Source organism: Oncorhynchus tshawytscha, linkage group LG11, assembly GCF_018296145.1.
Source record: "Oncorhynchus tshawytscha isolate Ot180627B linkage group LG11, Otsh_v2.0, whole genome shotgun sequence".
Classification (NCBI taxonomy): Eukaryota; Metazoa; Chordata; class Actinopteri; order Salmoniformes; family Salmonidae; genus Oncorhynchus; species Oncorhynchus tshawytscha.
Window position 1 is genome coordinate 9441393 of NC_056439.1, and position 26002 is coordinate 9467394.

General features: G+C 46.1%; 1 protein-coding gene across 1 annotated transcript; it reads left to right on the forward strand.

Moving 5' to 3' along the window:
* Positions 1 to 398: 398 nt before the first annotated feature.
* Positions 399 to 15819, forward strand: LOC112234440. The gene is made up of 9 exons (XM_024402567.2): positions 399 to 557; positions 7174 to 7277; positions 7637 to 7715; positions 8437 to 8641; positions 9156 to 9227; positions 9797 to 10827; positions 11223 to 12049; positions 12541 to 12765; positions 12958 to 15819. Exons 1-9 carry the CDS (start codon positions 463 to 465, stop codon positions 13209 to 13211), a joined length of 2892 nt encoding a protein of 963 aa, XP_024258335.1. The 5' UTR covers positions 399 to 462; the 3' UTR covers positions 13212 to 15819.
* The last annotated feature ends 10183 nt before the right edge of the window (positions 15820 to 26002 follow it).

Genomic DNA, 26002 nt, shown 5'->3' on the forward strand with positions numbered 1-26002 from the left:
TAAATTCGCTGGTGAATCCAGAAAGAGACCAAGACAGATGCTGTTTCCCCTTCTTCCAGTTACAGTTAACAAGATAATCAAGTCTTCCCATAGAAACGGGTAGGCAGTAGGCAACAACAATTTTTTTTCGTCCTCTCTCCGCGGACGAGTCCATTGCTTATATATGTAGGGTTGGATCTTTACCGCACTTCCAAAGAATCAGCATTCTAAGCACACTCCCTTTAAACGACACTACTACCACAATGTGTGGATGTTCTTCTTTTTTTTAACAGTCACCAACTACGTGTTATATATGAGCTAAACACTATGTGAGCTAAACGTATCGCTTAGTAGCGTGTTGTTGATGTGTTTGTTCATCCCTCCGCTCTGAGGCAATGGGAGTGGCTAGAATAACCTTCGGGTGAGCCAGTCGAGAGAGCCGGAGAGCGAGAAACTGACGGAGAAGACTAGTCGGTTTTTAACATGGCGGAGACCGTACGCTCGCTCTTCGACTACCGGGAGCCACCGACCCTGGACAGCGACGGAGAGGGAACCAAACCGGCGCCGACACCTCGGGGGTGAGGGTTTTAGTCAGTCAGTTAGTTAATTAGTTGCCATGGCGACATTTAAAGGTATTTTTTCTGAGGTGACCGTGTGACAGCGCGAGCGAGATGGCGTGTTTGAGCTAACGCCGTGTTGAAGGAAAGTTGTAATGCGTAACACATTCGTTATTAACGTATTCTGTGCGAGACATTGTGTGAGAAACCAGTATACATTATAGTCTAGTGTTCATTAGTTGCAATAGTTGCTACCCACTTCACAAAGCAGCTATAAATATAACGGTGTGTGTGTGTGTGTGTGTGTGTGTGGTGTGTGTGTGTGTGTGTGTGTGTGTGTGTGTGTGTGAGAGAGAGAGAGAGAGAGAGAGAGAGAACTGTACGAGCTATAGTAGCTAGCAAATTTAGCAACTACTGTACTTGTGTAGTTATCAAATTGTGTGTGGTTGTGTGAGAAGAGAAAGCTCACACACACAGGGAGAGGAGAGAGCGTGAGAGAAAGGAATGAGCACTGTGTGTGTGAGAGAGAGGAGGGAAAGGGGAGTGTGTGTGTGTGTGTGTGTGTGTGTGTGTGTGTGTGTGTGTGTGAGAGCAAGGGGGAGGAGTGTGTGTGTTGGAGAGAGGGAGAGTGTGTGCGTGACAGAGACACACAGTGTGTGTGGTGTGTGTATGGCAAGGGGGAGTGGTGTGTGTTGGAGAGGGGGAGAGTGTGTGCGTGACAGACACAGTATGTGTGTGTGAGTGGGGGTGCGTGTGGTGTGGAGAGACTGTGTGACAAAGAGAACAAGAGTGTGTGAGAGGAATGAGCACAGAGAGAGAGAGTGTGTGTGTGAGAGAGAGAGGGGGGTGCTAGAGGGGGTGGCATGTGTGGATGAATGTGTGTGAGAGAAAGGGGGGTTGTGTGTGTTTAAGAGAGGGTGTGTGTGTGTGTGAGAGAGAGAGAGAGAAAGAAAAAGGAGGGGAGGATTTGTGTGTGTGTGTGTTTAAGAGAGGGAGTGTGTGTGAGAGAGAAAGGAGGGGAGGAGTTGTGTGTATGTGAGTGTGTGTGTGTTTAAGAGAGTGTGTGTGTGTGTGTGTGTGTGTGTGTGTGTGTGTGTTCAAGAGTGTGTGTGTGTGTAAGGGAGAGGAAGGGGGAAAAGTGAAAAGGTGTGTTTTTCAGAGATTGTGTGAGAGAAAGGGCTGGGGGAGAGCTGCAGTGTGAGGAAAAGGGGAGAGACAAAATAAATAAGGTGTGTTTTTTTGGAGAGTGTGTGTGAGGAGAGAGCTGTGAGAGAGACTGTGAAAGACATGTGTGTACGTGAGGGTGAGCATATTTGTGTAATAAAGGGGGAGTGTGTGTGTGCGTGTGTGAGGGAGGGATAGAGGGGAAGTGTGTGAGAGAGGTACAGGGAAGGGAAGAGTGTGTTTGTGCATACATGTGTGTTGCTTAGTGGGGGAGGGTGTATGAGTGTTTGTTTGTGGTGTGTGTGTGTGAGAGGGAGAGAGGAGTGGTCTGTGTGAGGGACTAGTGTGTTTATGTGTAACCAAGAAATGTGTGGGTGTGTGTGTGTTTGTAGAAGGGATAAAGCAAAGGGGATGAGAGAGAGAGAATGTGTTTCTGACTTTCCATTAGTGTGTTGTCTTCTAAGTAGAAAGAATAGTTTAGTAAGAGACTAACATTTTGTGGTATCATATTTTGTGTGTGTGAGAGATTTGAGTTTTTGTTTAGTTATTTTAAACTGACAGTGAAGACGGGTGAGGAAAAGTGTGTGTGTCTGTCTTTAAGAAATGGAGGGATAGAGTGTGTTTGTGACGAAGAGAGAAGGGGAGGGTGTGTGTGTTACACACAGAGGGAGAGAGGGGGGGGGTGTCTCCCTCTCAGTGTGTGTGTGTTTAAAGGGAAGAGAGCAAGAAGAGGGAGGGTGTGTGTGAGAGGGAAAGAGAAGGGGAGGGTGTGTGATGGAGAGAGGGTGAGGAAGTGTGTGTGTTTGTGCGTGCGTGCACTTTTGAAACAGAAGGGAGGGAGAATGAGTGTCTGTCTGGGAAGGGAAAAAAAGGCTGTGTGTGTGTGTGTGTGTGTGTGTGTGTGTGTGTGTGTGTGAGAGAGAGCAAGCAGGAGAGAGAATGTGTGTGTCTGTGTGTGTTTGTTCTGGAGGCAGAGGGAGAAGGGTGTGTGTGTGTGTGTGTGTGTGTTCTGCAGGCAGAGAGAAAGGGAAGGGTGTGTGTGAAAGGGGGATACAGAGAGAAGGTTTGTGTGTGTGTGTGTGTGTGTTTGTGTGTGTGTGTGACTTCGACAGGGCAGTGTGTTTGCTTGTGTGTACGAGACAGGAAAGGAGAGTATTTATGCATCTACTTTGTTTACGAAAGAGGGAAGAACAGTGTGTGTGTGTGTGTGAGTGGGGGGAGGGTGGGAGTGTGCGTGTAGAGAGAATGTTATCCATGGAGGAGGGAGAGTGTGCGAAGAGGATTGCGTGAGTGTGTGCATGCGTGCCTTATGGAGACTCGTGTAGTGTGTGAGAGGATGTGTGTGTATTAAAAAGTACTGTCGTTCATGAGAGAAATAGATGGCTCATGTGTTCTGGAGATTGAGTGTGTGTGTTAGAGTGAGAAAAGAGGTATTGCAGGAAAAATGAAGAAGTCTAGGAGTGTGTATGGTGCAGATTGTATGTGTGTGTTTTTGTGTGTGTGCGTTTTGTGTGTGTGAGAGAGAGGGAACATGAGACTGTGGGTTTGGATATTTGAGAGTGTGTGTGTGTGTGTGTGTGTGTGTGTGTGTGTGTGTGTGTGTGTGTGTGTGTGTGTGTGAGAGAGCGAGCATGTGAGCTTTAGAGAGGGGGAGGGGTGTGTGTGCGTGCATGTGAGCTTGGCTGGAGAGAATGTGTGTGTGCCTGAGAGGGTGTGTGTTTGTGTGTGCACATGTTGGTCTTGAGTGAGGACTTGTTTGTATATTTGTGTGTGTATGTGGGTTGGTAAAGGAGGATGGCTGTGTGTGTGAGAGTGTGTTTGTTTGTGGGAGAGGGAGAGATGTTCAGGGATAGGGGAATGGAGAGAATCAATGGCAGGAAGAGAAAGAGATTGATAGAGTGAAGGACAGATGGAATGGAGAAGAGAGACATCTGATTAGACAGTGCTAGAATAGACCACACACACACAATGGACTATCACCAAGAGAAACACTCCTATGGACTTACTTCCTCAATCCTGGTTGGGCTTACGTAAACATGTCATGATAAATCCAAGAGACTGGCGATATGCCGTGGTCGTAACTGGTCCCTGGTCAAAAGTAGTGCACTATATAATGTGTGTTCGTAGTGCATTGAATCATGTAGAATTCACAAACACACATAGTAGTAGACAATTTCACACTTGTCCCCCCTGCTGTATTTGAAGACCCTTAAAACCATCAAGGAGATATACACAAAATTCCATTGGAACATATTGGTTAGGAAATACATTAAATAAACAAAAGTATGTGGACACCCCTTAAAATTAGTGTATTTGTCTATTTTAGCTACACCGTTGCTGACAGGTGTATAAAATCGAGCACACAACCATGCAATCTTCATAGACAAACATTGGCAGTAGAATGGTCTTACTGGAGAGCTCAGTGACTTTCAACGGTGGTACCGTCATAGGATGCCACCGTTCCAACAAGTCAGTTTGTCAAATTTCTGTCCTGCTGGAGCTGCCCTAGTCAACTATAAGGGCTGTTATTGTGAAGCGGAAAAGGCAAGGAGCAACAACGACTCAGCCGCAAGGTGGTAGGCCACACAAGCTCATAGAACGGGGCCGCCGAATGCTGAAGCGCATAACAATCGCCTGTCCCCGATTGCAACACTCACTACCGAGTTCCAAACTGCCTCTGGAAGCAGTGTCAGCACAAGAACTGTTTGTCAGGTGATTCATGAAATGGGTTTCCATGTCCGAGCAGCCACAAACAAGCCTAAAATCACCATGCGCAATGCCAAGTGTCAACTGGAGTGGTGTAAAGCTCGTCGTCATTGGACTCTGGAGGTCCCGTGTGGCTCAGTTGGTAGAGCATGGCGCTTGCAACGCCGAGGGTTGCGGGTTTGATTTCCACGGTTGGACCAGAATGAAAATGTTTGCACTCATGCGCTCTGGATAAGAGCGTCTGCTAAATGACAAAATATATTTTTTAAAGTCAAAAATAAATAAAAATAGAAGCAAATCACGCTTCACCATCTGGCGAAGGACGAATCTGGGTTTGGCGGAAGCCAGGAGAACGCTACCTGCCCCAATGCATAGTGCCAATTGTAAAGTTTGGTGGAGGAGGAATAATGGTCTGGGGCTGTTTTCATGGTTCAGGCTAGGCCCCTTAGTTCCAGTGAAGGGAAATCTTAATGCTCCAGCATATAATGACATTCTAGATGTTTATGTGCTTCCAACTTTGTGGCAACAGTTTGGGGAAGGCCCTTTCCTGTTTCAGCATGACAATGCCCCCATGCACAAAGCAAGGTCCATACAGAAATGGTCTGTTGAGATTGGTGTGGAAGAACTTGACTGGCCTGCATAGAACCCTGACCTCAAACCCGTCGAACACCTTTGAGATGAGTTGGAACGCCGACTTGCGAGCCAGGCGTAATCGCCCAACATCAGTGGCCGACCTCACTAACACTTCGATCACACCGACAGTGTCCTTGCGCCAAATAGTACGCAGCGTCATCTGGATATGTCTGCAACAAAAGTTCAACGTTCATCTTCTGCTACCATTTCCGTCGAGCCACCTATGCATACAGTTTGACGCATAGGTTTGATAAATTCAACGAATGCACCACACCGAACACACTGCAACTGCCTCTGCCATGCAATGCTGCAGGCCAAATGCAGCGTTTCATTGGAAATTAATGAAATTCTGGTGAACCAAATATGCGATGGCGCTGTCGGTGTGATCGAAGCATAATGCTCTTGTGTCCCCGCAGCAATGTTCCAACATCTAGTGGGAAGCCTTCCCAGAAAAGTGGAGGCTGTTATAGCAGCAAAGGGGGGACCAACTCCATATTAATTCCCAAGATTTTGAAATGAGATGTTTGACGAACAAGTGTCCACATACTTTTGGTCCATGTAGTGTATGCAACCTAACGGGAAGAATTGACCAGGCTAGAAAGGCTGTGGTACTGTACTACACACACACACACACATATATATATATATACACACACTATGAACCACGGTACTGTATGCAAATCAATCGTTGCTAATGCCTCTTATAATGTAATTACCTTATACAATGGGGAATGGGTGGAAAGCATTTAAAAGAACGCTGTTACTTTAAGAAAGAGCAACTAGGCCCAAGCTTAGTAGACAAAAGTATGGGCATACATGAGTGACCCTGCAGACATACACACTCACATGAGAGAGTGTGCACACAAGAAAGTGCAGGCGAGCACGCACGCACACACACACGTTATCACGAGTCCAGATGGAGAGCGAGGGGCAGATCAATACAAAGACAGCGAGTCTGGTTGATATCTCTGCTCAAAGAGTCTCTCTCTCTCTCTCTCTCTCTCTCTCTCACATACACCTCTCGCTCCCACACACACATACGCACAAACACACACGCAGTAATGAACACTTGAGAAACCAAGGCACTGTCTTCCTATGGCCTAGTTTTAAGAGCGTTCAATGTCATGTAAGGAAAAAATAGAAAGAATTACGGAAAACAGCGTGTGTGTGTGTGTAGAAAAACTGCCCTAAATCACACTGATCCAAAGCCAGTTTCTAGTGCTTGGATTTGAATGGTTACGGCTAGGCTTGAGGCAAAGAAAGATTAGCTCAGATCAGCTCCTAGTGTATCCTCTGCTCTTACTTACAAGTGGCTTTACGCTATGGCTAGAATCTGCACCGTAGCACAGATCTTGGATCAGTTTACCATCCCTGTATCCTGAATCCCTGGTAGTGGAGTGAAACTCAACACAGACATTGGATCAGTGTCTTGTATTGTGGCTTGTGATTCACAAATGTCCCTTCAACACCAATTTACCCAGTAAGAATTTGGCCCAATTCTGCCCAAATTCTGTCCATTCAGCATAGTCTAAATGAATCAATGATTCAGTTGTTATTGGTTGAAAGTAATTGGATACAGAAATTGAGACTGGGTTCCTATTGGTAATCAGTGTATTGATTGCTTTTCCTACTGGATTGATGTTAAGATTGGTCCGCCTGGGGCATTGATAAAATGATTCTCTGTCTCTCTCTCTGTCTTTCCTTCTCTCTCTGTCTTTCCGTCTCTCTCTGTCTCTCTCTCCTCTCTCTCTCCTCTCTCTCTCTCTCTCTGTCTCTCTCTCTGTCTTTCTGTCTCTTCTGTCTCTCTCTCTGTCTTTCCGTCTCTCTCTGTCTCTCTCTCTTCTCTCTCTTCTCTATCTCTCTTCTCTCTCTCTCTTCTCTCTCTTCTCTATCTCTCTTCTCTCTCTCTCTTCTCTCTCTCTTCTCTCTCTCTCTCTCTCTCTCTCTCTCTCTCTCTCTCTGTCTTTCCGTCTCTTCTGTCTCTCTCTCTGTCTTTCCGTCTCTCTCTGTCTCTCTCTCTTCTCTCTCTCTTCTCTCTCTCTTCTCTCTCTTCTCTCTCTCTTCTCTCTCTCTCTCTTTCTCTCTCTCTCTTTCTCTCTCTCTCTCTCTCTCTCTCTCTGTGTGTGTTCCACAGACGCGGTTGTGGGAGGAAAAGGAAGGGAACGCCGGTGAAAGTGTGCGACCGCGTCTTTGTCACAGAGGATGAGGAGGAGAGCTCCGAACACAGCTACGGTCCAGGTGTGTGTTTGTCCTTTAGGGATGATTCTTCTGTTGACGCGTGTGTCTTATAGTTGTGTAGTGCGTGTCCTTTTGAGTGTGTGTGCATGCGTCCGGGATTGTGCGTGTTATGGGTGGAAGAGGGGCGGGGTGGGGGTGCGTGCTGACCTATATAAATGTTTGTGTGACTGACTGTGTTTGTGTGTGAGTGGTGTGTGATGTGCATATGTGTTTAGGTGGGGAAAGGGTGATGACCTTGTGTGTGTGTGTGTGTGTGTGTCCTTTCGAGCGTGTCAGTGTGTGTGTGTGCAGTCGTGCATGTGTGTCTGTGTGCATTTGCTTGTGTACTCGTGTGTAATCCTTTTATACTCTTCTCTCAGGTGATGGTAAGGGGGCTGCAGAGAACAAACGACCAACCCTGGATGGCCCTTGCTACATCAATGACCCTGTTCAGATCTGGTAAGTGGGATTTCATTTCATGGTGTTATTTTTATGATAAAATGTTTTTTATTTGATAACATTTGTGTACTTTTTATTGTGTGTCATGTATAGTACAAGGTGTCGAAAGCGTTCCACAGGGATGCTGGCCCATGTTGACTCCAATGCTTCCTACAGTTGTGTCAAGTTGGCTGGATGTCCTTTTAGGTGGTGGACCATTCTTGATACACACAGGAAACTGTTGAGCGGGAAAAACCCGCAGCGTTGCAGTTCTTGACACAAAGCGTCTGACACCTACTACCATACCCGGTTCGAAGGCAAACTTTTGTCTTGCCCATTCACCCTCTGAATGGCACACATACACAATTCATGTCTCAATTTTCTCAAGGCTTAAAAGTCCTTCTTTAACCTGTCTCTTCCCCTTCATCTACACCGATTGAAGTGGATTTAACAAGTGACATCAATAAGGGATCATAGCTTTCACCTGGTCAGTCTATGACATGGAAAGAGCAGGTGTTCCTAATGTTTTGTATAGTTGTGCTGTTTTGCGTGGGGTAGCTTTGTGTGTGTGTGTGTGTGTGTGTGTCTTAGCTTCAGATAGCAGACACAATTTTTGCTGATTTTGTATGCATAGGTCCACGTGTGCTGATCTATCTATCTACCTCCCTCCCTCTCCTTCTCTCTCTTTCCCCATCTCTCTTCCTCCCTCCCCCCATCTCTCTTCCTCTCTCCCCCCTTTCAGCAGTGGGTCTTCAGAGCTGGGTGAGGAGGGATCCAGTGGGGGCAGGGGGGCGGCGGTGATGTTCCCCCCTCCTCCAAACTGCCGCATCCGAGAAGTACACTGTGGGAGCCAGGTGCGTCTGGTCGTCATAGCGATCCGAGACATCACCAAGGGAGAGGAGATCACCGTTGACTACAGCCTGACCGAGTGGGGAGACAACACTATGGTGAGTAACCATGGCGACATACCTGTAAGAGCCTAAGTAACTGTTGCCATGGTGAGTAACCATGAGGATGTACCTGTTAGAGCCTAAGTAACTGTAGCCATAGCGATGGCTGGTACCGATATAGCCTGGGATGTAGTGGACCGTAAATGCAAGTCAAGTGCAGTCAACGTACAGCTTACATTTCCGAATCGAAATAACTACAAAATAGTTACATTTTGAATAGACAGTATGCCAGTTGTAAGTACTGCAACTAGCGACTGGATCACGTGCAACACATTTTTGCGCTGTCTACTTTTACTTTGATGAAATGATCCTCTTTTTCCTCGCAGAAGTCGTTGAGTCGTTTTTTGCGCCGTAATACATATCTGGGTCTTTTCACCTTGGCTGACTATTGTATTTGACTGATTATAGTATCTAGTGCTTTTTGAGTAGCTACTGTAATTGGTTTGACCGCCTGATTGACAGCACTGGGGGGGGTAATTAATGGATGTTAATGGAGCCTGTATCCCTCCAGGGTTTCCGTGGTACTGTCTCCTCAGGGAGATATGAGTGTATCGCTGACCCTGAGAACAACCGTATCAAAAAGGTACGAAAATACGCCTGTTGCCTACAAACACCTACTATATTTCTACAACACTCAATATTATACTGATGTGCTTGTTTTATATGTGTACCCTCAACGGTTGTAATATACTAGTATTGCTCACTCAATGCTCTCATTGGACACTCCTCATTCAGGCACCCACCATTCACAGTCACTCTAAACCAGTGGTACTCAACCCTGGTCCCGGGGACCCAAAGGGGTGCACATTTTAGTTTTTACCTTAGCACTACACAGCTGATTCAAACGATCAACTCATCATCAATGCTTTAAGCTTTGATGATTTGAATCAGGTGTGCAGTGCTAAGGAAAAACGCAAATATGCACCCCTTTTGGGTCCCCGGGACCAGGGTTGAGAACCGCTGCTCTAAACAGTCTGTCTTATGTACTTGTCTGTACTCTACTCACACAACTGGCTCAAACACCACTCATCTCTCGGTCTCGCTGTCTCTCTCCCTTTCCTTTCTCCCTCATTCTTTCTCTTGTCTCTCTCTCCCTCATTCTTTCTCTTCTCTCTCTCTACTCTCTATCTCTACTCTCTCTCTCTCTCTCAGGAGGAAGAGTCTGGGCTTGTGCCCTCCTCTCTCTCAGCCCAGGACTACCTCACCCCTTCCTGGCCCCTGTCCCCCTCTTCCTCCCCCCTCTCCCACTCCAACGCCAGCGACTCTGATCCCCAGAATGAGGAGGGCGAGGACGGGGGTCAGAGACGCACACCTCGCCGCCGAAAACGCCGCCGGACCACCACACCTTCCAAAAAGAGAACCACCCCTCACCGGACATCCCCGGGCCGCCCTCCCCTCTCCTCTTCATACCGCCCCCTCACCTTCTCCCCCCCTCCCTCCTCCTCCACCTCTTCTCGCCCTTCTCTGTTCAAATCCCCCGCTCCGTTGGGGCCCAACACGACGGCGAACATCAGTATTAACATCGCCAGGGGGGTTGGCATGGGCGTGCCCCCCCAGAAGCTGAGCTGCGCCTACTGCGGCCGCCACTTCCGCTCACTGGGGCGCCACCTGGACAAGCACCACACCAACCAGCCTGAGATCCGCGCCGCGCTCATCGAGCGCTTTATGCCCCACCTGGCGGCCGCGCACGCCACACACCACACTCAGTCCCAGCAGCAACCTCGGTCATCATCAGGAGTGGAGCAAAATTCCCACAAGCCACCACTGGGGAGCGCCACCGCGTTCTCCCTGTCTCCTCAACGTCCGGCCACCCAATCCCCTTCCTCCGCCGTTGGGGGAAACTCCTCCCCCCTGGTATTAACTCCACCCCGAGGGCGCAGTGCGGTGACCGTGTCCGTTCTGAAGAGAAGCCCGCCTCCGGCGGCTGTGACCCCGCCCAGAAAGGCGGGACTGCGCAAAGTGAAGAAGGAAAAAGAGGAGGAGGAAGAGGAGAACGATCTGGTGGAAGTTGAGCTGGTGAAGCCCAAAGAAGAGGCAGAGGCGGCTTTTCCCCATGTCTTTCAGCAGACGCCCAAGGAGATGGAACAGCTGCCGAAAGAGGATGAAAATGAAGAAGAGGAGGAGGCGAACGGTATGATGGAAGACGACAGTGGAGCGGAGGATAAGGAGAAGGAGTTATTGAGGTGAGGTACTCCATTAAAGGACTCGTTCACCTAAATGGCAGATTCACCTCATCAAATGGATATTGAGAAAGTAGTTGATGGATCAGCAAAGTGCCAGCAAACTGAACTGCTGCTCAGCTTTAGAATTGAGGAATGTGAAACAGCAGGAATGCTTTTAGCATGCTTTAATTAGATGACTAAATCAGTCAACTGAAACGGACTTAAAATTAACTCCAAACTGCTGATGTGATGTTATCAATATATTAAATGTTATGAGTATAGTACATACTTTAAATAGATGTTTATTTTTTTGTTGTGCTTTAAATAAATTAATAACTGATGCCTGCAATTGAAACTAATCTCTCTCCCTCTCCTTTCTCCCTCATTCTTTCGCTTCTTCCCTCCCTCTCCCTCAGTTCGGGACGTCTCCACATGCTGCCCCTCCTCTCCTCCCTGTCTTCCCTGGTCCTCTACCTCCGCAGGCTCCAGCACTCAGCCTTCCTCTCCCTGTCCCGCCAGCTCCAATCCGCCGAGGCCTGGCGCCTCCTGTGCCACTCCTCCCTCGCCCTGCTCATACTCTACAACCGTCGCCGCGAGTGCGAGGTCTCCAAACTGGCCATAGCCGAATACCGTTCCCGTGTCACCCCCCAGTGCCCCGTGCCAGTGCCCCCCGGCGCCCCGCCCGCCCTCACACCCCTGGAGGCATCGCTTTCGCCCTTTGAGCGTCTCGTGCTTCCACATTTGCCTCGGGTAGGTGTCCAGGGCAAACGAGGAAGAGTCCAACCTCTTATCCTGCCACCGCACTGCGAGCCGTGTCTGGAACTCCTCCTCCAGACCAGGCAAGATGTCGGCGTCGATCCCCAGAACCCGTACGTCTTCGCCCGGCCGTACCACTCCCCAGCCACCCCCCTCCGTGGCACCGACCTCCTCCGGAGCCTGGCCCGCTCCAGTGGCACCCGGAACCCCCGCGCCCTCACCCAGACCCGAGTCCGGCGCCAGGTCGCCATCTTGACGCAGCTGCTATTGCTCGGCGAGGGGGAGGAGCCAGGACAGCCGGGTGGGAACGCCGTAGAGCGCCTGGAACACTTCCTGGAGCGCGAGTACCACGTGACGCAGAGCTGCGGCGGGATTGGCCAGGACCCGGGGCTGATGGGTAGAGTGGGGCGTGTGGTGCTGTGCGGGGAGAGAGACGGCGTGCTGTTCCGGGGGATGAGCCTCCACCACATCTGTCTGGAGCTTGACGGTAAGGAGACACTGAGGATTAACATGTACGTCAGACCTGAATAGTCAAGCTAGAAGTGGAGATATTTTTCTCTCCTTTACTGTGTATTAAGTACGCTTGATTCAACCTGCTTGATATAATGGAACGGATGGAACAAAACATGATGACCGTTAGAGAAAGGTTAGCTGTAGGTCAAACCGATCAGAATTTTTCGTGAGTCGACCAATTTTCGGGATGTCTCATGGTCTGACAAACACCGCTCTGGCTCTGCCACCTTTCACCGCAGATGCGGCAGTGCGACATCGGCGGTTGCGGTGGATTGAAAAAGATATCTCTAACTTAAACTGACATTTTGATGGGGATTTTTTTTTAAATTATGGGTTAAACAGTTTAGCGTCGTCTCATAATGATTGTTCATTTTGGACTGCCCTTTAGTATGATGAGGACCAACGTTGTAGTTAAAGTTGAGAAACATTTACATGTATTTGACCCTTATCTTTCTCCCCTTACAGTGATGTCAGGCAACTCGGCTGACTCGTACTCGGAGGGCGACTCTGACGGTGAGGGGCGGAAGGAGAAGGGCGAGGTGGCCCCTCCCAGCCTGCTGATGGTGCGGAAGGGCAGGACCAACAGCAGGACGCCGCGTGCCAGGAAACTCAAGGTCACGCCCTCCTCCACATCGCCCCTCTCCCCCTCGCTCCCCGGCCGCAGAAGAGGCTCAGGTGGGCCCAAATCAGGTGTGTGTGTGTTCATTCCATACTCAAACTTTGAAAGAGCTGAGACATTCAAGACCAATACAGAAGTAAGTGTGTGTCGTGTGTGTGTGTGTATGTACACAGTAGTGTGTGTGTACTGTATACAGGCCGCCACAAAGACATGTCTACACAGATCCATCCCTGTGTGTACTAACCCACCCCCTCCCCGCACAGGAAAACGCGGCGTCCTCAAGCGCCCGTGGTCGGACGCAGAGCGCGCTGCTGTGGAGGAGCACCTGACCTGCAACATCGCCGAGCTGCGCGTGCCTGCCAAGGCCGACTGCGAGCGCTGCCTGCAGAGCTGCCCGCTGCTGGTCACCAACCGGCGCGACTGGCGGGCCATCAAATTCTACTGTCACAACCGTATCCAGCTGCTTAAGAAGAACCAGCGGCGTGAGGACGACGGGACGCCCATCATGGTGTGCTGAGAAGACTGACGGAGAGACTGAGAGATTGATGGACAGACACAACAATAGCTCCACAGTATCCACAATAGCGTGCTACTTGGAATGAAGGAAGCCAAAACAGAGGCGTGGTCAACTCCGTAACGTTACAGCAGTGACTGTCAACTCTGTAATATTTTTTCCGCTGACGGTCCAAAAACAAGAGTTGATGCTTAAGGAACAGAGTTGACGCTTAAGGAAGCAATGTAGTGGGCGTGCCTTTGAAGTGGTACGCTAATGTGGGTATTGGAATGTAGCCAACATCTCATTAAGCAGGTTTCCATCCAACCTTTTTATGTAGTAAAGTACGGGTCAATGTCAGGTCAAAAATGTAGTGACAGGCCTGATGGAAACAACATTTTTCGGTACACTTTCCAAATGTCAAAAAAACGAAATACGCTAGACAAGGTGGGATATTTTGTGTCGGTAAAATGAAGTATGCGAGAAATGTCGGTGGAACTATTGATGTAATAACCATCATATCGAAGTAAACTTGGGGTCGCGCGATGACATGTGTGGCCCTCCCACTACGGTGCGTCAGGAAAGCATGCAGTTTATTAGGCTACAGATTAAATACATTGGGATGAACTTCACAGGGTGGTGAAAGTGCAAGGTGATGAGCTTGATGCTCCTGTTTAATAAATATCAAGGGTCTTATTTTGGTGATCATCGATGCGTGGCAGCCGTTTGACAAATAAAGAAAACTCGCTCTTTTGGCCATAATAATCTCATGTAGCCTATACGTGTGTTCTAGCCAACAGCGCGCACGTGCCAGTACCAGAGTGGGCAGACTCGCTATATAACAGAACAGTTTTTGTGGGAAAACCATCTGTAGAGTTGAAAATGTGATGGAAACCCATTTAACTTGTTTTTTTTTATTTGGTACATGGGAATTTAACAGCAAAAGGTATTTGTATGTGCACTACATCATCACGCACAGTCAATTTGATGGAAACGCATCTCTGGTGGGAAAATGCAGATTGTTTTTGTGCGGATTTGAGAATATCTGTCACCAATTGGATGGAAACCTAGCTATTTGATACCCTAATATATTGTCCTCTGAGACAAAAAGAGGGAGAGGCTGGGGGAGTGAGAGAAGGAGTGACTGTGTAGGAGTGACAACAGCCTGTGTTGTGTATGTGGACATTTTAATTTAGTTTTCGCTTGAAAACGAGATGAACAATGTTCAAAACGCACCACAGATTGTTGTATTTAGATTTTTTTGGGACTCTGGTGTTTTTGACATACTCAAGTGTTGTATGGACGTTTCTGAACACACTCAAGTTAACACTATTAGGGTTTGAGGCTGTAGTGTGTGTGTGTGTGTTTCCAGTGCTGAGAAGATGTTATAGGGTCTCCAACACCCAGTCCTGGAGAGTGCATGCTTTAGTTCCAGTACTAACTCACCCGATGAAACTACACCTGACTGAAAGACCATGGCTAGATCATTATTTAAAACGGGTGTGTTAATAGCGCTGAGCCGGAGCAAAAGCCTGCACCCCAGGAGTGGAGCAAGAGAGCCCCTGGGTTAGAGTGAAGGGGGGGGAAGGAAACGCCACCATCAGTGTGTTGTAAATTTTCTTTTTGGACTACCTAAGACACTGTATAGTCAGTTTGGGGCTTTTCCCCGCTCCCTCCTTCAAAATGAACACTACAAGACAGCAGTTGAATACTGCTTTGCCTAAAATACACCAAGTATATTCTTGTTGTTGGCATCTTTCTTTTATTTTGTGCCTGTTGCACATGTTTTCTTAAAAGCGCTTTGAAAAGGTGCATTAGGCCGTCGGGCCAGTCTTCTGCGACGAGCAGAGTTCTGTATTTAACTTGGCTGTGTTCTTCAAAGTGATTTTTGGGGGGGCAATCTTTCAGAAGAGTGGGCATAGCTGAATACTATGCCACGCTATGGTTATTTTTTTACATGCAGTGTTGTTGCGTCATTTGTGTTGATTGTTTTGCCTTTTCAGACTGACCAGTGTAGCTCCAGTCTTTTTTCAGCAACTCTGGTTTCTATCGTTCACTGCTGTTAGATGATGAGCTGCTTGTAGCTCTAGTCCAGGGTGTTAGTGTGGCTTGCTAACGCTTAGGCTGGCATTCAATCCGATCAGTGGTAGATTTGCATTATAGCGCGCTTGACATTTTTAAAAGTCATTTCCGATTAAGCCGACATATACAGAGTTTGCGGAAACATTGCCTTTAAAAGGTGCATAGCTGACAAAGTGCGGTCGGGTGGAATCCCGGCTTGAGCCTTCACAGCTTTTGCTAGTCGCACTAACACCCTGGACCAGAGCTAGGCTTATTTGTAGGTCTGCTGGAGCCGCAAGTAACCCGGCATTTTGTCTTATTGGATTAAAACCGCACAACACCTCTTGATAGATAGTTGAATTTATTTAACATAATCACATATAATCTTACATTGGTTCATGCTATCATCTTGCCAGTTTCGGTGTACATAAAAAAATATGATCATTACGTAAACTGGTTTGTTTGTGCTGTCCGTAGTTTATTTGTTCATTTGCGAGTTGGTATTGTACATAGGTCTATGGTTTTGTAAATATTCACAGAAATGCATAAAGGGGAAAAGAACTACACAATGGCTTGGTTTTTTGTGTTATGTTTTTATATAAGTCTGAAAAGTTCAGGTCATATTTCTGAGGTTTGATTCTTTCAATGTACTAACAATGAGTGCATCCCAATAATATCTGCTTTTTTATGTTTTATTTATTTCACCTTTATTTAACCAGGTAGGCTAGTTGAGAACACTTTCTCATTTACAACTGTGACCTGGCCAAGAATAAAGCAAAGCAGTTCGACACATACAACAACACAGAGTTACACATGGAATAAACAAACATACAGTAGAAAAAAGTCTATATACAGTGTGTGCAAATTATGTAAGATAAGGGAGGTAAGGCAATAAATAGGCCATGGTGGCGAAGTAATTACAATATACCAATTAAACACTGGAGTGATTGATGTGCAGAAGATGAATTTGCAAGTAGAGTTACTGGGGTGCAAGATAAATAAATAAATACAGTATGAGGATGAGGTAGTTGGATGGGCTATTTACAGATGGGATATGTACAGGTGCAGTGATCTGTGAGCTGCTCTCACAGCTGGTGCTTAAAGCTAGCGAGGGAGATATAAGTCTCCAGCTTCAGTGATGTTTGTTCCAGTTATTGGCAGCAGAGAACTGTAAGGAGAGGCGGCCAAAGGACGAATTGGCTTTGGGGGTGACCAGTGAGATATACCTGCTGGAGCGCGTGCTACGGGTGGGTGCTGCTATGGTGACCAGTGAGCTGAGATAAGGCGGGGACTTTACCTAGCAGAGACTTGTAGATGACCTGGAGCCAGTGGGTTTGGCGACGAGTATGAAGCGAGGGCCAGCCAACGAGAGCATACAGGTCGCAGTGGTGGGTAGTATGTGGGGCTTTGGTTACAAAACGGATGGCACTGTGATACACTGCATCCAGTTTGCTGAGTAGAGTGTTGGAGGCTATTTTGTAAATGACATCGCCGAAGTCAATGGTCGGTAGGATGGTCAGTTTTATGAGGGTATGTTTGGCAGCGTGAGTGAAGGATGCTTTGTTGCAAAATAGGAAGCCGATTCTAGATTTAATTTTGGATTGTAGATGCTTAATGTGAGTCTGAAAGGAGAGTTTACAGTCTAACCAGACTCCTAGGTATTTGTAGTTATCCACATATTCTAAGTCCGAACCGTCCAGAGTAGTGATGCTGGACAGGCGGGCAGGTGCAGGCTGCGATCGGTTGACGAGCATGCATTTAGTTTTACTTGCATTTAAGAGCAGTTGGAGGCAACGGAAGGAGAGTTGTATGGCATTGAAGCTCATCTGTCGGTTAGTTAACACAGTGTCCAATGAAGGGCCAGAAGTATACAGAATGGTGTCGTCTGCGTAGAGGTGGATCAGAGAATCACCAGCAGCAAGAGCGACATCATTGATCTATACAGAGAAGAGAGTCGTCCCGAGGATTGAAACCTGTGGCACCCCCATAGAGACTGCCAGAGGTCCAGACAACAGGCCCTCCGATTTGACACACTGAACTCTATCAGAGAAGTAGTTGGTGAACCAGGCATGGCAGTCATTTGAGAAACCAAGGCTGTTTAGTCTGCCGATTTAAGAATGTGGTGATTGACAGAGTCAAAAGCCTTGGCCAGGTCGATGAAAATGGCTGCACAGTAATGTCTCTTATCGATGGCGGTTATGATATCGTTTAGGACCTTGAGGTGCACCCATGACCAGCTCTGAAACCAGATTGCATAGCGGAGAAGGTACGGTGGGAATCGAAATGGTTGGTAATCTGTTTGTTAACTTGGCTTTCGAAGACCTTAGAAAGGCAGGGTAGGATAGATATAGGTCTGTAGCAGTTTGGGTTTAGAGTGTCTCCCCCTTTGAAGAGGGGGATGATCATGGCAGCTTTCCAATCTTTGGGAATCTCAGACGATATGAAAGAGAGGATGAACAGGATAGTAATAGGGGTTGCAACAATCTTCTGAAGTGTAGACTAGTTTAAAAACATTATTGTGGGAGTTTCCACAATATTTGTTTTTCAAATTTCCTTTAATCGGCGAAGGAAAGTGAGCAGGTGCACAGTTTGGGAGGAAGAAGACATAATTAGTCCAAAAAGTAAACTTCCCCAGTATTTCCCATGGGCGGAGTGCTTTATTTTTTCCACACCAACTGACTAGACCACTAGGTGGGAGTGTTGCCCTGGAATCAAACAGAACTAGACCCACATTCATATAGCGGTCTCGGAGGGTCCTATCCCATGTCATCTTAATCATTATGATCTAAAAGGCAAACTGACCCTAGATCAGCATTGCTTCTCTAGGAATTATGAATATGGGCCCTGATTTAGTGCAGCGTTCACCGTGAATGCGGTCTCTGCGACCACGGGAACATTGTCTTTAATTGTCCAACATGCTACAAAGCTGAACTTCCACGATACAGATTGAATGGAGCCATTGAAAATGCATACAGTTAGATAAGAAATGTTATTAGCTAAGAATGTTGGGTAAGGTTTTAAAACAAAAACGCAATAGATAAAAGCATAAGTAGTGTGTCGTTTTCAAATGTGTGTACATTTCCTCCATTCCTTGTCTTCTCCTCACCTCCTCAAATGCATTGGAGGGAAAGGTCCAAGGGAGGGGGCTTGATTCTTCTCAGCCATTGCAGTTGTTATGGGGCCTTGCTGTCTACAAAGGCAGCCCAAATCTGATATCCCCCCCCCCCCAGTAGTTGGTCATTTGATGATCTGATGTAAATAGTCAAAATATGAATTAGTGGAAAACGTATCAGAATTGGGCTACCTGTGTGAACGCAGCCTAATTGTTTAAGAAAGGCTGTTCAACTGGACTAACCTAACCCCAATTTCCTATATCTAGTCCCTTACCCTCAAGAGCAAGTGGTCATGACATTCTATGGAATCTTTTCTTATTCGTGCTTGTGACATTCCATGGAATCTTCGCTTCTTTCACTTCTCACAGTTCTGTAAGAGCTCCAAAGCTAAAAAAAAATAAAAATACCAGCATTACTACAAACTTAACAGCTTCAATCGACTTGTCACTTGATTACTAGACATACTTGGGAGTTTAGAAATAAACATACATCTTTTTGGTAGATGTGACCACTACTGCTCTTACACATCTTCGAACCATAATGTACATGGTACTTTCTGAAATATTGCCGCTCACTATGAATCCCACTTAGAATTGACGTTTTATGCGCCCTACTATCCATAATCAGGTAGCCTGCATCTACTACTGCATAACACTGACATAACTACACTCAAACTAGCACACAACCCATATCTGTAACAATGTACAACATTTAACAATAGATTAGCCCGACTGTACTACCACTCTCCTTGTCCACTTAAAATGACTACAACATAACCATATAGTGCCAGTCGAACATCCCTTCATTAATCCATTGGGGTCCTGAGGACCGAGTTTGGGAATCCCTGATCTAAGCCAAAGTATACTGAACAAAAATATAAACACAATATGCAACAATTTCAACGATTTTACTGAGTTAAAGTTCATATGGAAATCAGTCAATTGAAATAAATTCATTAGGACCTAATCTATGGATTTCGCATGACTGGGAATACAGATATGCATGATGATCACAGATACCTTAAAAATAATAGGTAGGGGCGTGGATCAGAAAACCGGTTAGTATCTGGTGTGACCACCATTTGCCTCATGCAGCGACACACATCTCCTTTGCATAGAGTTGATCCGGCTGTTGATTGTGGCCTGTGGAATGTTGTCCCACTCCTCTTCAATGGCTGTGCGAAGTTACTGGATATTGGTGGGAACTGGAACACACTGTCGTACACGTTGATCCAGAGCATCCCAAACATGCTCAATGGGTGACATGTCTCATTAGTATGCAGACCATGGAAGAACTGGGACATTTTCAGCTTCCCGGAATTATGTACAGATCCTTGCGACATGGGGCTATGCATTATTATGCTGAAACATCAGGTTATGGCGGCAGATGAATACCACGACAATTCAAATTGCAATTGATAAAATGCAATTGTGTTCATTGTCCGTAGCTTATGCCTGCCCATACCATGACCCCACCTTCACCGTGGGGCACTCGATTCACAACGTTGACATCAGCAAACCGCTCGCCCACACGATGCCCTACATGTGGTTTGCAGTTGTGAGGCCGGTTGGCTATACTGCCAAATTCTCTAAAATGACATTGGAGGTGGCTTATGGTAGAGAAATGAACATTCAAATCTCTGGCAATAGCTCTGGTGGACATTACTGCAGTCGGCATGCCAATTGCACGCTCCCTCAATACTAAAGACTTCTGTGGCATTGTGTTGTGTGACCAAACGGCACTTTTTAGAGTGTGATGATCATGTAATGATCATGCTTTTTAATCAGCTTCTTGATATGCCATACCTGAAATAAGCTTTTTGTGAGTATGAAAAATTCCTGGGATCTTTCAGTTCATGAAACATCGTTGTAGCCGCGTGTGCTAATATAGTAAAAATGTTTGCTTTGGGGAAAGTTGAGCCAATGACCACCATACCCCATTCAAATGATGATTACATTTAGTCAGTTTTTATGCAATGTATCGTGCATATGAATTCAAGCTAGTGCACTTTTATTGTTACAGAGCGGACATCATGCCCCCTCCCTTGAGGTCCTTGATAGAGCAGCCAAGGAAGTAAGAGAAAGCAAGAAGTCCATTCGAGCAGCAGCAAGAGATGTGTATTTTTTATTTTAAATATGACTGAATGACACTGAAGGGGGTACATTGACTAAAAAAATGGAAACAAAACATGCACCTGTGTGACAGAGAGGCTGTGAGAGAGCAGCAGAGGCGCAGAAAATCTTATCTGATGACATGGAGTCTGGGCTTGATAAACATATCATTGGGCGTAGTAAGCTCAAATGCAGAGAACTTGCCTACAAACACACCGTGGCACACCGTGGCACATCGAAACAGCATCGCTGTCCCAGACAACTGGTCAAGAAATGGAAGTGTAAGTGATATTGAACAGAGAGCTCTATATCTGAATGTAGGTATATTTACGATATACAGTGGGGTCTGAAATGATTGACACCCTTGATAAAGATGAGCAACAATGGCTGTATAAAATAAATCATTTAAATACTGAGCTATGTTGTATTCTACATTTTGTGGGGAAATGATGTAATTTTATACAAACTTGTTGGATGGATTTGCAGTTTAGATTGCGTTTCAGATTATTTTGTGCCCAATACAAATAATTGGTAAATGATGTAGTGTCATTTTGAAGCCACTTTTATGACATTTGACCATCTAATTTTCTCACTCATTATTCTTCACAATTCAATTAGGATTATCTGTAATCATGGTACATTATTTACAGTAAAAGGGACTCCAAAATGACACAACACATTATTTACCATTAATTTCTATTGGACACAAAATAATCAGAAACACAACCAAAACAAACTGAAAATGCATCCAATAAGTTTGTAGAGTCACAAGCTTGATGTAGTCATTGCGTGCTACAGTAGGAATATGGGAACAAATACTGAACGTTTGACTACTTTATTTACAAAAAAGTCTTTAGGGGTGTCAATTTGGACCCCTACCTTTTTGAGATGTTTAACAATAAATAAATAAAAACTCTCAGCAATTGTGTTAGTATAAAATAATAACAGCCACATGTTGAGCATACAATGTAGCTCAGTATTTTAATTACTTATTTTATACAGTCATTATTTCTCATCTTTATCAAGGCGGTCAATTTCAGACGCCACTATACAATATACCACATCCCCATTCCATATATTAAACTTCGACCTACCAGCACCATCACCCACATACCCCAAGGAGGCTCAACTTATCCCATACCCAGGGTAAATTGTGCCAAGAGACCACTTTTTTTGGACAAGCTATGTTTTTAAAACAATTATGTTTACGTGCATTCTGATTATTTCCAGGGATACACAACATCCTGAAATATATATGTAGATATCTTTGTTAGAAAGTGTACTACGTTTCCCTTGATGCAGTGATGCTGAATGTAAAAAACGGCTTACCACACTCTCCCCTATTGGGTTAGGTTTATTTTCTGTCGCCACCCACCAGAACAGCGCACAACTCAGGGAGTCCAACCAATACACAGACTCCCAATGTTGTTTCCCAAAGCTAGTTATAGTATGTTTACGTGAGGGTGTGTGTCTAACTTGGTGTATACATGGAAGGAGAAGAAGCTACTTGAAAGTATTGAGATGTGAGACTTCCTATTGGAACTTTCCCACTAGTGGGCAGTGAGACCTCAGAAGTGTGTGCGTGATGACAGCGCTCTCAAAACACATGCCTCCCTTCTCATAGTGCGCATGGTTCATTTGGATATAATCACACACTTGTCAAACTACAAAGCCCTACGCATCAGCAATGATTGCCTGTTGATGTGTGTTTGATGAGAAATGCTGAAGTTACAGCCCTATTTCTGTGGGGATGACAGCTGGGTGGGCAGGAAGACTGATGAAGGGTGGGTGGGTGGGTGGGAGTATGGATTGATGGATGGATGGATGGGTAAATGGATGTCTTGAGGCAACATGGTTGGGTGGATGAGGATGAGTGGCTGGGGAATGAAAGGCTGAATGTTTGGGAGGCTGGGTAGCAACATGAATGAGAGGCTGAGTGGCTCGGGAATGGAAGGCTGGTGGGTTTGGAGGCCGGGTGGCAACATTGATGGATAGTTGGGAGGCAGGGTAGATGGAAAGCTGGGGGCTGAGGAGTGAGTCTAGGGGGAGGGGGGTCTAATATCTTTGGCCCCTCTGCTAGAAGACTAGGAGGCTGGGTGGGTGCTGGATGGCTGGAGGAATGAGGGGTAGAGAGCTACGGTCTGAGTCTGGGGATGTGTAGATAATGGGGTCTAGGGGGGCGAGCCATGGTGTAGCACTGTCTTGTAGGTTCCGGCTCACAGCTCTATGCACTTATTTTGGTCATCCGTTATTTAAGTAGGGAGAGACACAATTTAAACATTGAATTAACAAGAATCCGATGCATCGCACTTAAGAGTGACACTAGCTTTAAGGTTTGTCCCTAGATTACTTATACCAGGGAAGAGCAGCTTGGATGGGGGTGGGGGGCCACAATTGTTTAACTCATCATGAGGGGCCACAGTTGCTTGCAGGTCTGCGTACCCACATAAAAAAAATTATTTGGTGCAATTCTACACATTTTGCCATGTGGTGGGAGAGAAGATTATGCAATTTTATAACTCATTTCATGCAATTGTACTCATTTTGCCATATAGCAGAGAGGAAAATGAGTTGTTTTTTACAGGGCTTTCCCGAGAGCCATCAAAAGGGGTGCCGCCGCCAGTTGCCCATCCCTGACGAGCACTGAGTGAACAAAACAGTTGGACCATTCTTAATACACACAGGAAACTGTTGAGCGTGACAAACACAGCTGCGTTGCAGTTCTTGATGCACTCAAACCGGTGCGCTTGGCACCTACTATCTAGGATACCCCGTTCAAAGGCACTTAAATCTTTTGTCTTGTCCATTCACCCTCTGAATGGCACACAGAAGCAATCTCAATTGTCTCAGGGCTTAAAAGTCTAACCTGTCTCCTCCCCTTCGTCTACACTGATTGAAGTGGATTTAACAAGTGAAGTCAATAATAGTATCATAGACTGACCAAGTGAAGGCTATGTCATGGAAAGAGCAGATGTTCCTAATGTTTTGTACACTGTGTATATGGACAATCAAAGTTGGGTACTGACTATGAACTAATTGAGGCAATGTCTTGAGGAAAATCATTTTAGAATATGCATAAGATTAGTCATCCAAATGAAACATCCAGGGAAATGTTACATCTATCAAACACTAACAATTTCCAGATTGGCGGTCACTGACAAGCATGACAATTCTTGCATTCTACAACTGAAACTAGTCGCTTCTAGGTCAACCTGGTGATGTTTTTCAGCAATTTCACAGGAAGAAAAGCTATGTATTTAGCTGACGGCGTGTGGTAGCCTGCTGTGCATGCTGAACATTTCCAAGCACATTTGATTTGATTCCAGAGACTTGTTGTGGTTGAGTTCGGGATGGGAAAAGTGCTTTTGAATGTATCGGTGAACATTTACCATAATTGGTAAATAGTTTCCCAACGAAATGTCAGACTGGGCTGCGTCCCAAATGGCACCCTATTCCATTTACAGTGCACTACTCTAAAGGGACACACTATATTCCATCTCAGGTCTGCTGCATGTATGATAAGTGGTTATCTTTCCATGCAGTATTTGCCTCAGGGACATACATTCATTGCGAGAGGCTGACTCACCTGAGCACCGTTTAACTGAGAAGTGGTGGAGTACCGCTCCAAAGCGCTCTGCTAGTACTACCCCCTAGGGGGCAGTGTGTCATAGAAATACAATCCAATAATCTATTTCTATGGTGTGTGTCTAGCCTAGAGGGGGATTTGTATTCAAATCTGGGGGTGTGTTCCAAATGGTGCGGTATTCTCTATATAGTTCCCCTATGGGACCATGGTCAAAAGTAGTGCACTAATAGGGTGCTGTTTGGGACGCATCCTGGGAGTATGGAGAGGTGGAGGTGTGGGGTTTGGGATGTGGGATTTGTGGAGCTTGGCGGCTGAGAGTCTGGGGAAGTGGGGATATGGGTCTGCAATGCTTTTAAAAGGTTAACTGACTAATCAGTGGGTATGTTTACATGCACATTAATAATTAGATATTAAACTGATTATTTCAGTAGGCCGAGTATGGCAATAGTCATGTAAACAATTGACTCTGCTTATCTTAATTGGCATAATGTCAAAATCGAAGTAAGCATACGCCGATTACAGCAACAGGTTTTAGAATTATTAAGAAGTGTAAATAGCTTAAATTGGCATCCAGTGGTGTATTTGATCTGCACAAGTCTCCTTCAGAATCAAATTGACTTCGCTAAAATAACATGGTCGCCGTGGTAGATTTTGATTGATTATTTTGATTGCAGATTTTCTGCATTTATTTATCAGATGTGTCCATGTGAAGAGGATCATTGGGGAAATCGTTCTTCTTGCAAAACATGTAAATGTTTTAAAATAAACTAAACTCAGCAAAAAAAGAAATGTCCCTTTTTCAGAACACTGTCTTTTAAAGATAATTTGTAAAAATACAAATAACTTCACAGGTCTTCATTGTAATGGGTTTAAACACTGTTGCCGTGTCTTTGGCTATGCCGGATTAAGTGATATGACATCCTATTCTATAAAATAATTTATCCGTAATTAATATTACCCGATTAGGCTAATCATGTAAATGTAATTAACTAGAGAGCCGGGGCACCACAAAATAATATTTATAGAGCTGTTATCTTCCGAATAAACTCTTAAAGACCTAGTAATATTTTACTAGGTCTTTAAGCTTTACCCAAGGACGCTACACTTGGAGTCACAATCAAGTCCTTAAAAACCTTGCGTCCGCCCTGGAGGACAAGCGAGCTGCCACCAACTCCCTACCACCCCCAGCAGCATCACACCCCTTACGGACGACCTTTGTCCGCGAAGGGGCTAAACCACCGAAGAGTGGCTCTACACCATTAGAGCGAGACCAGCTGCGCTTGGCCCGAGACTGGAAAATGCTAGCTGACATTGGCCGGCAACTTGTGTTTCCTCCGGAGATCGCAACCACCACCCTAAGACCTGACATGGTGCTCTGGTCCCGTTCCCTCAAGAAGGTCTTCATCATTGAGCTCACAGTACCCTGGGAGGACTCAGTAGATGAGGCTTATGAGCGAAAACATCTGCGCTATGCCGATCTAGCTGCCGAAGCACGGCATCATGGCTGGAACACAGAAGTCCGACCAGTGGAGGTGGGCTGCAGAGGTTTTGTGGCAACATCTACAACCAGACTGCTTAGAGACCTGGGAATTAAGGGCCAGAGCCAGCGTTCGGCAATCAAAGCTGTATCGGAGGCGGCAGAAGGCAGCAGTCAGTGGCTCTGGATGAAGAGGAAAGACCCCAGCTGGGCCCCGAAGTGAGAGGGCCAGGAGGTATGCGGTCAACAATGCTTGACTCAGGGAGGAGGACGCCCCTGCCATGCATAGTCCCATGGGATGTTGGCTATCAACAACAAGGCAACTCCTATGACTAATTGGGAATGGGACGCAAGTGTAGGAGTGATCACCCTGTCGCTGGCCGCCTTTGGGGAGGGTGTATAGTGTGAAAGGCCAAAACACCCTAGGAACCAAAGGTACACTACTGACGATGCGCTCCCCAAATTTC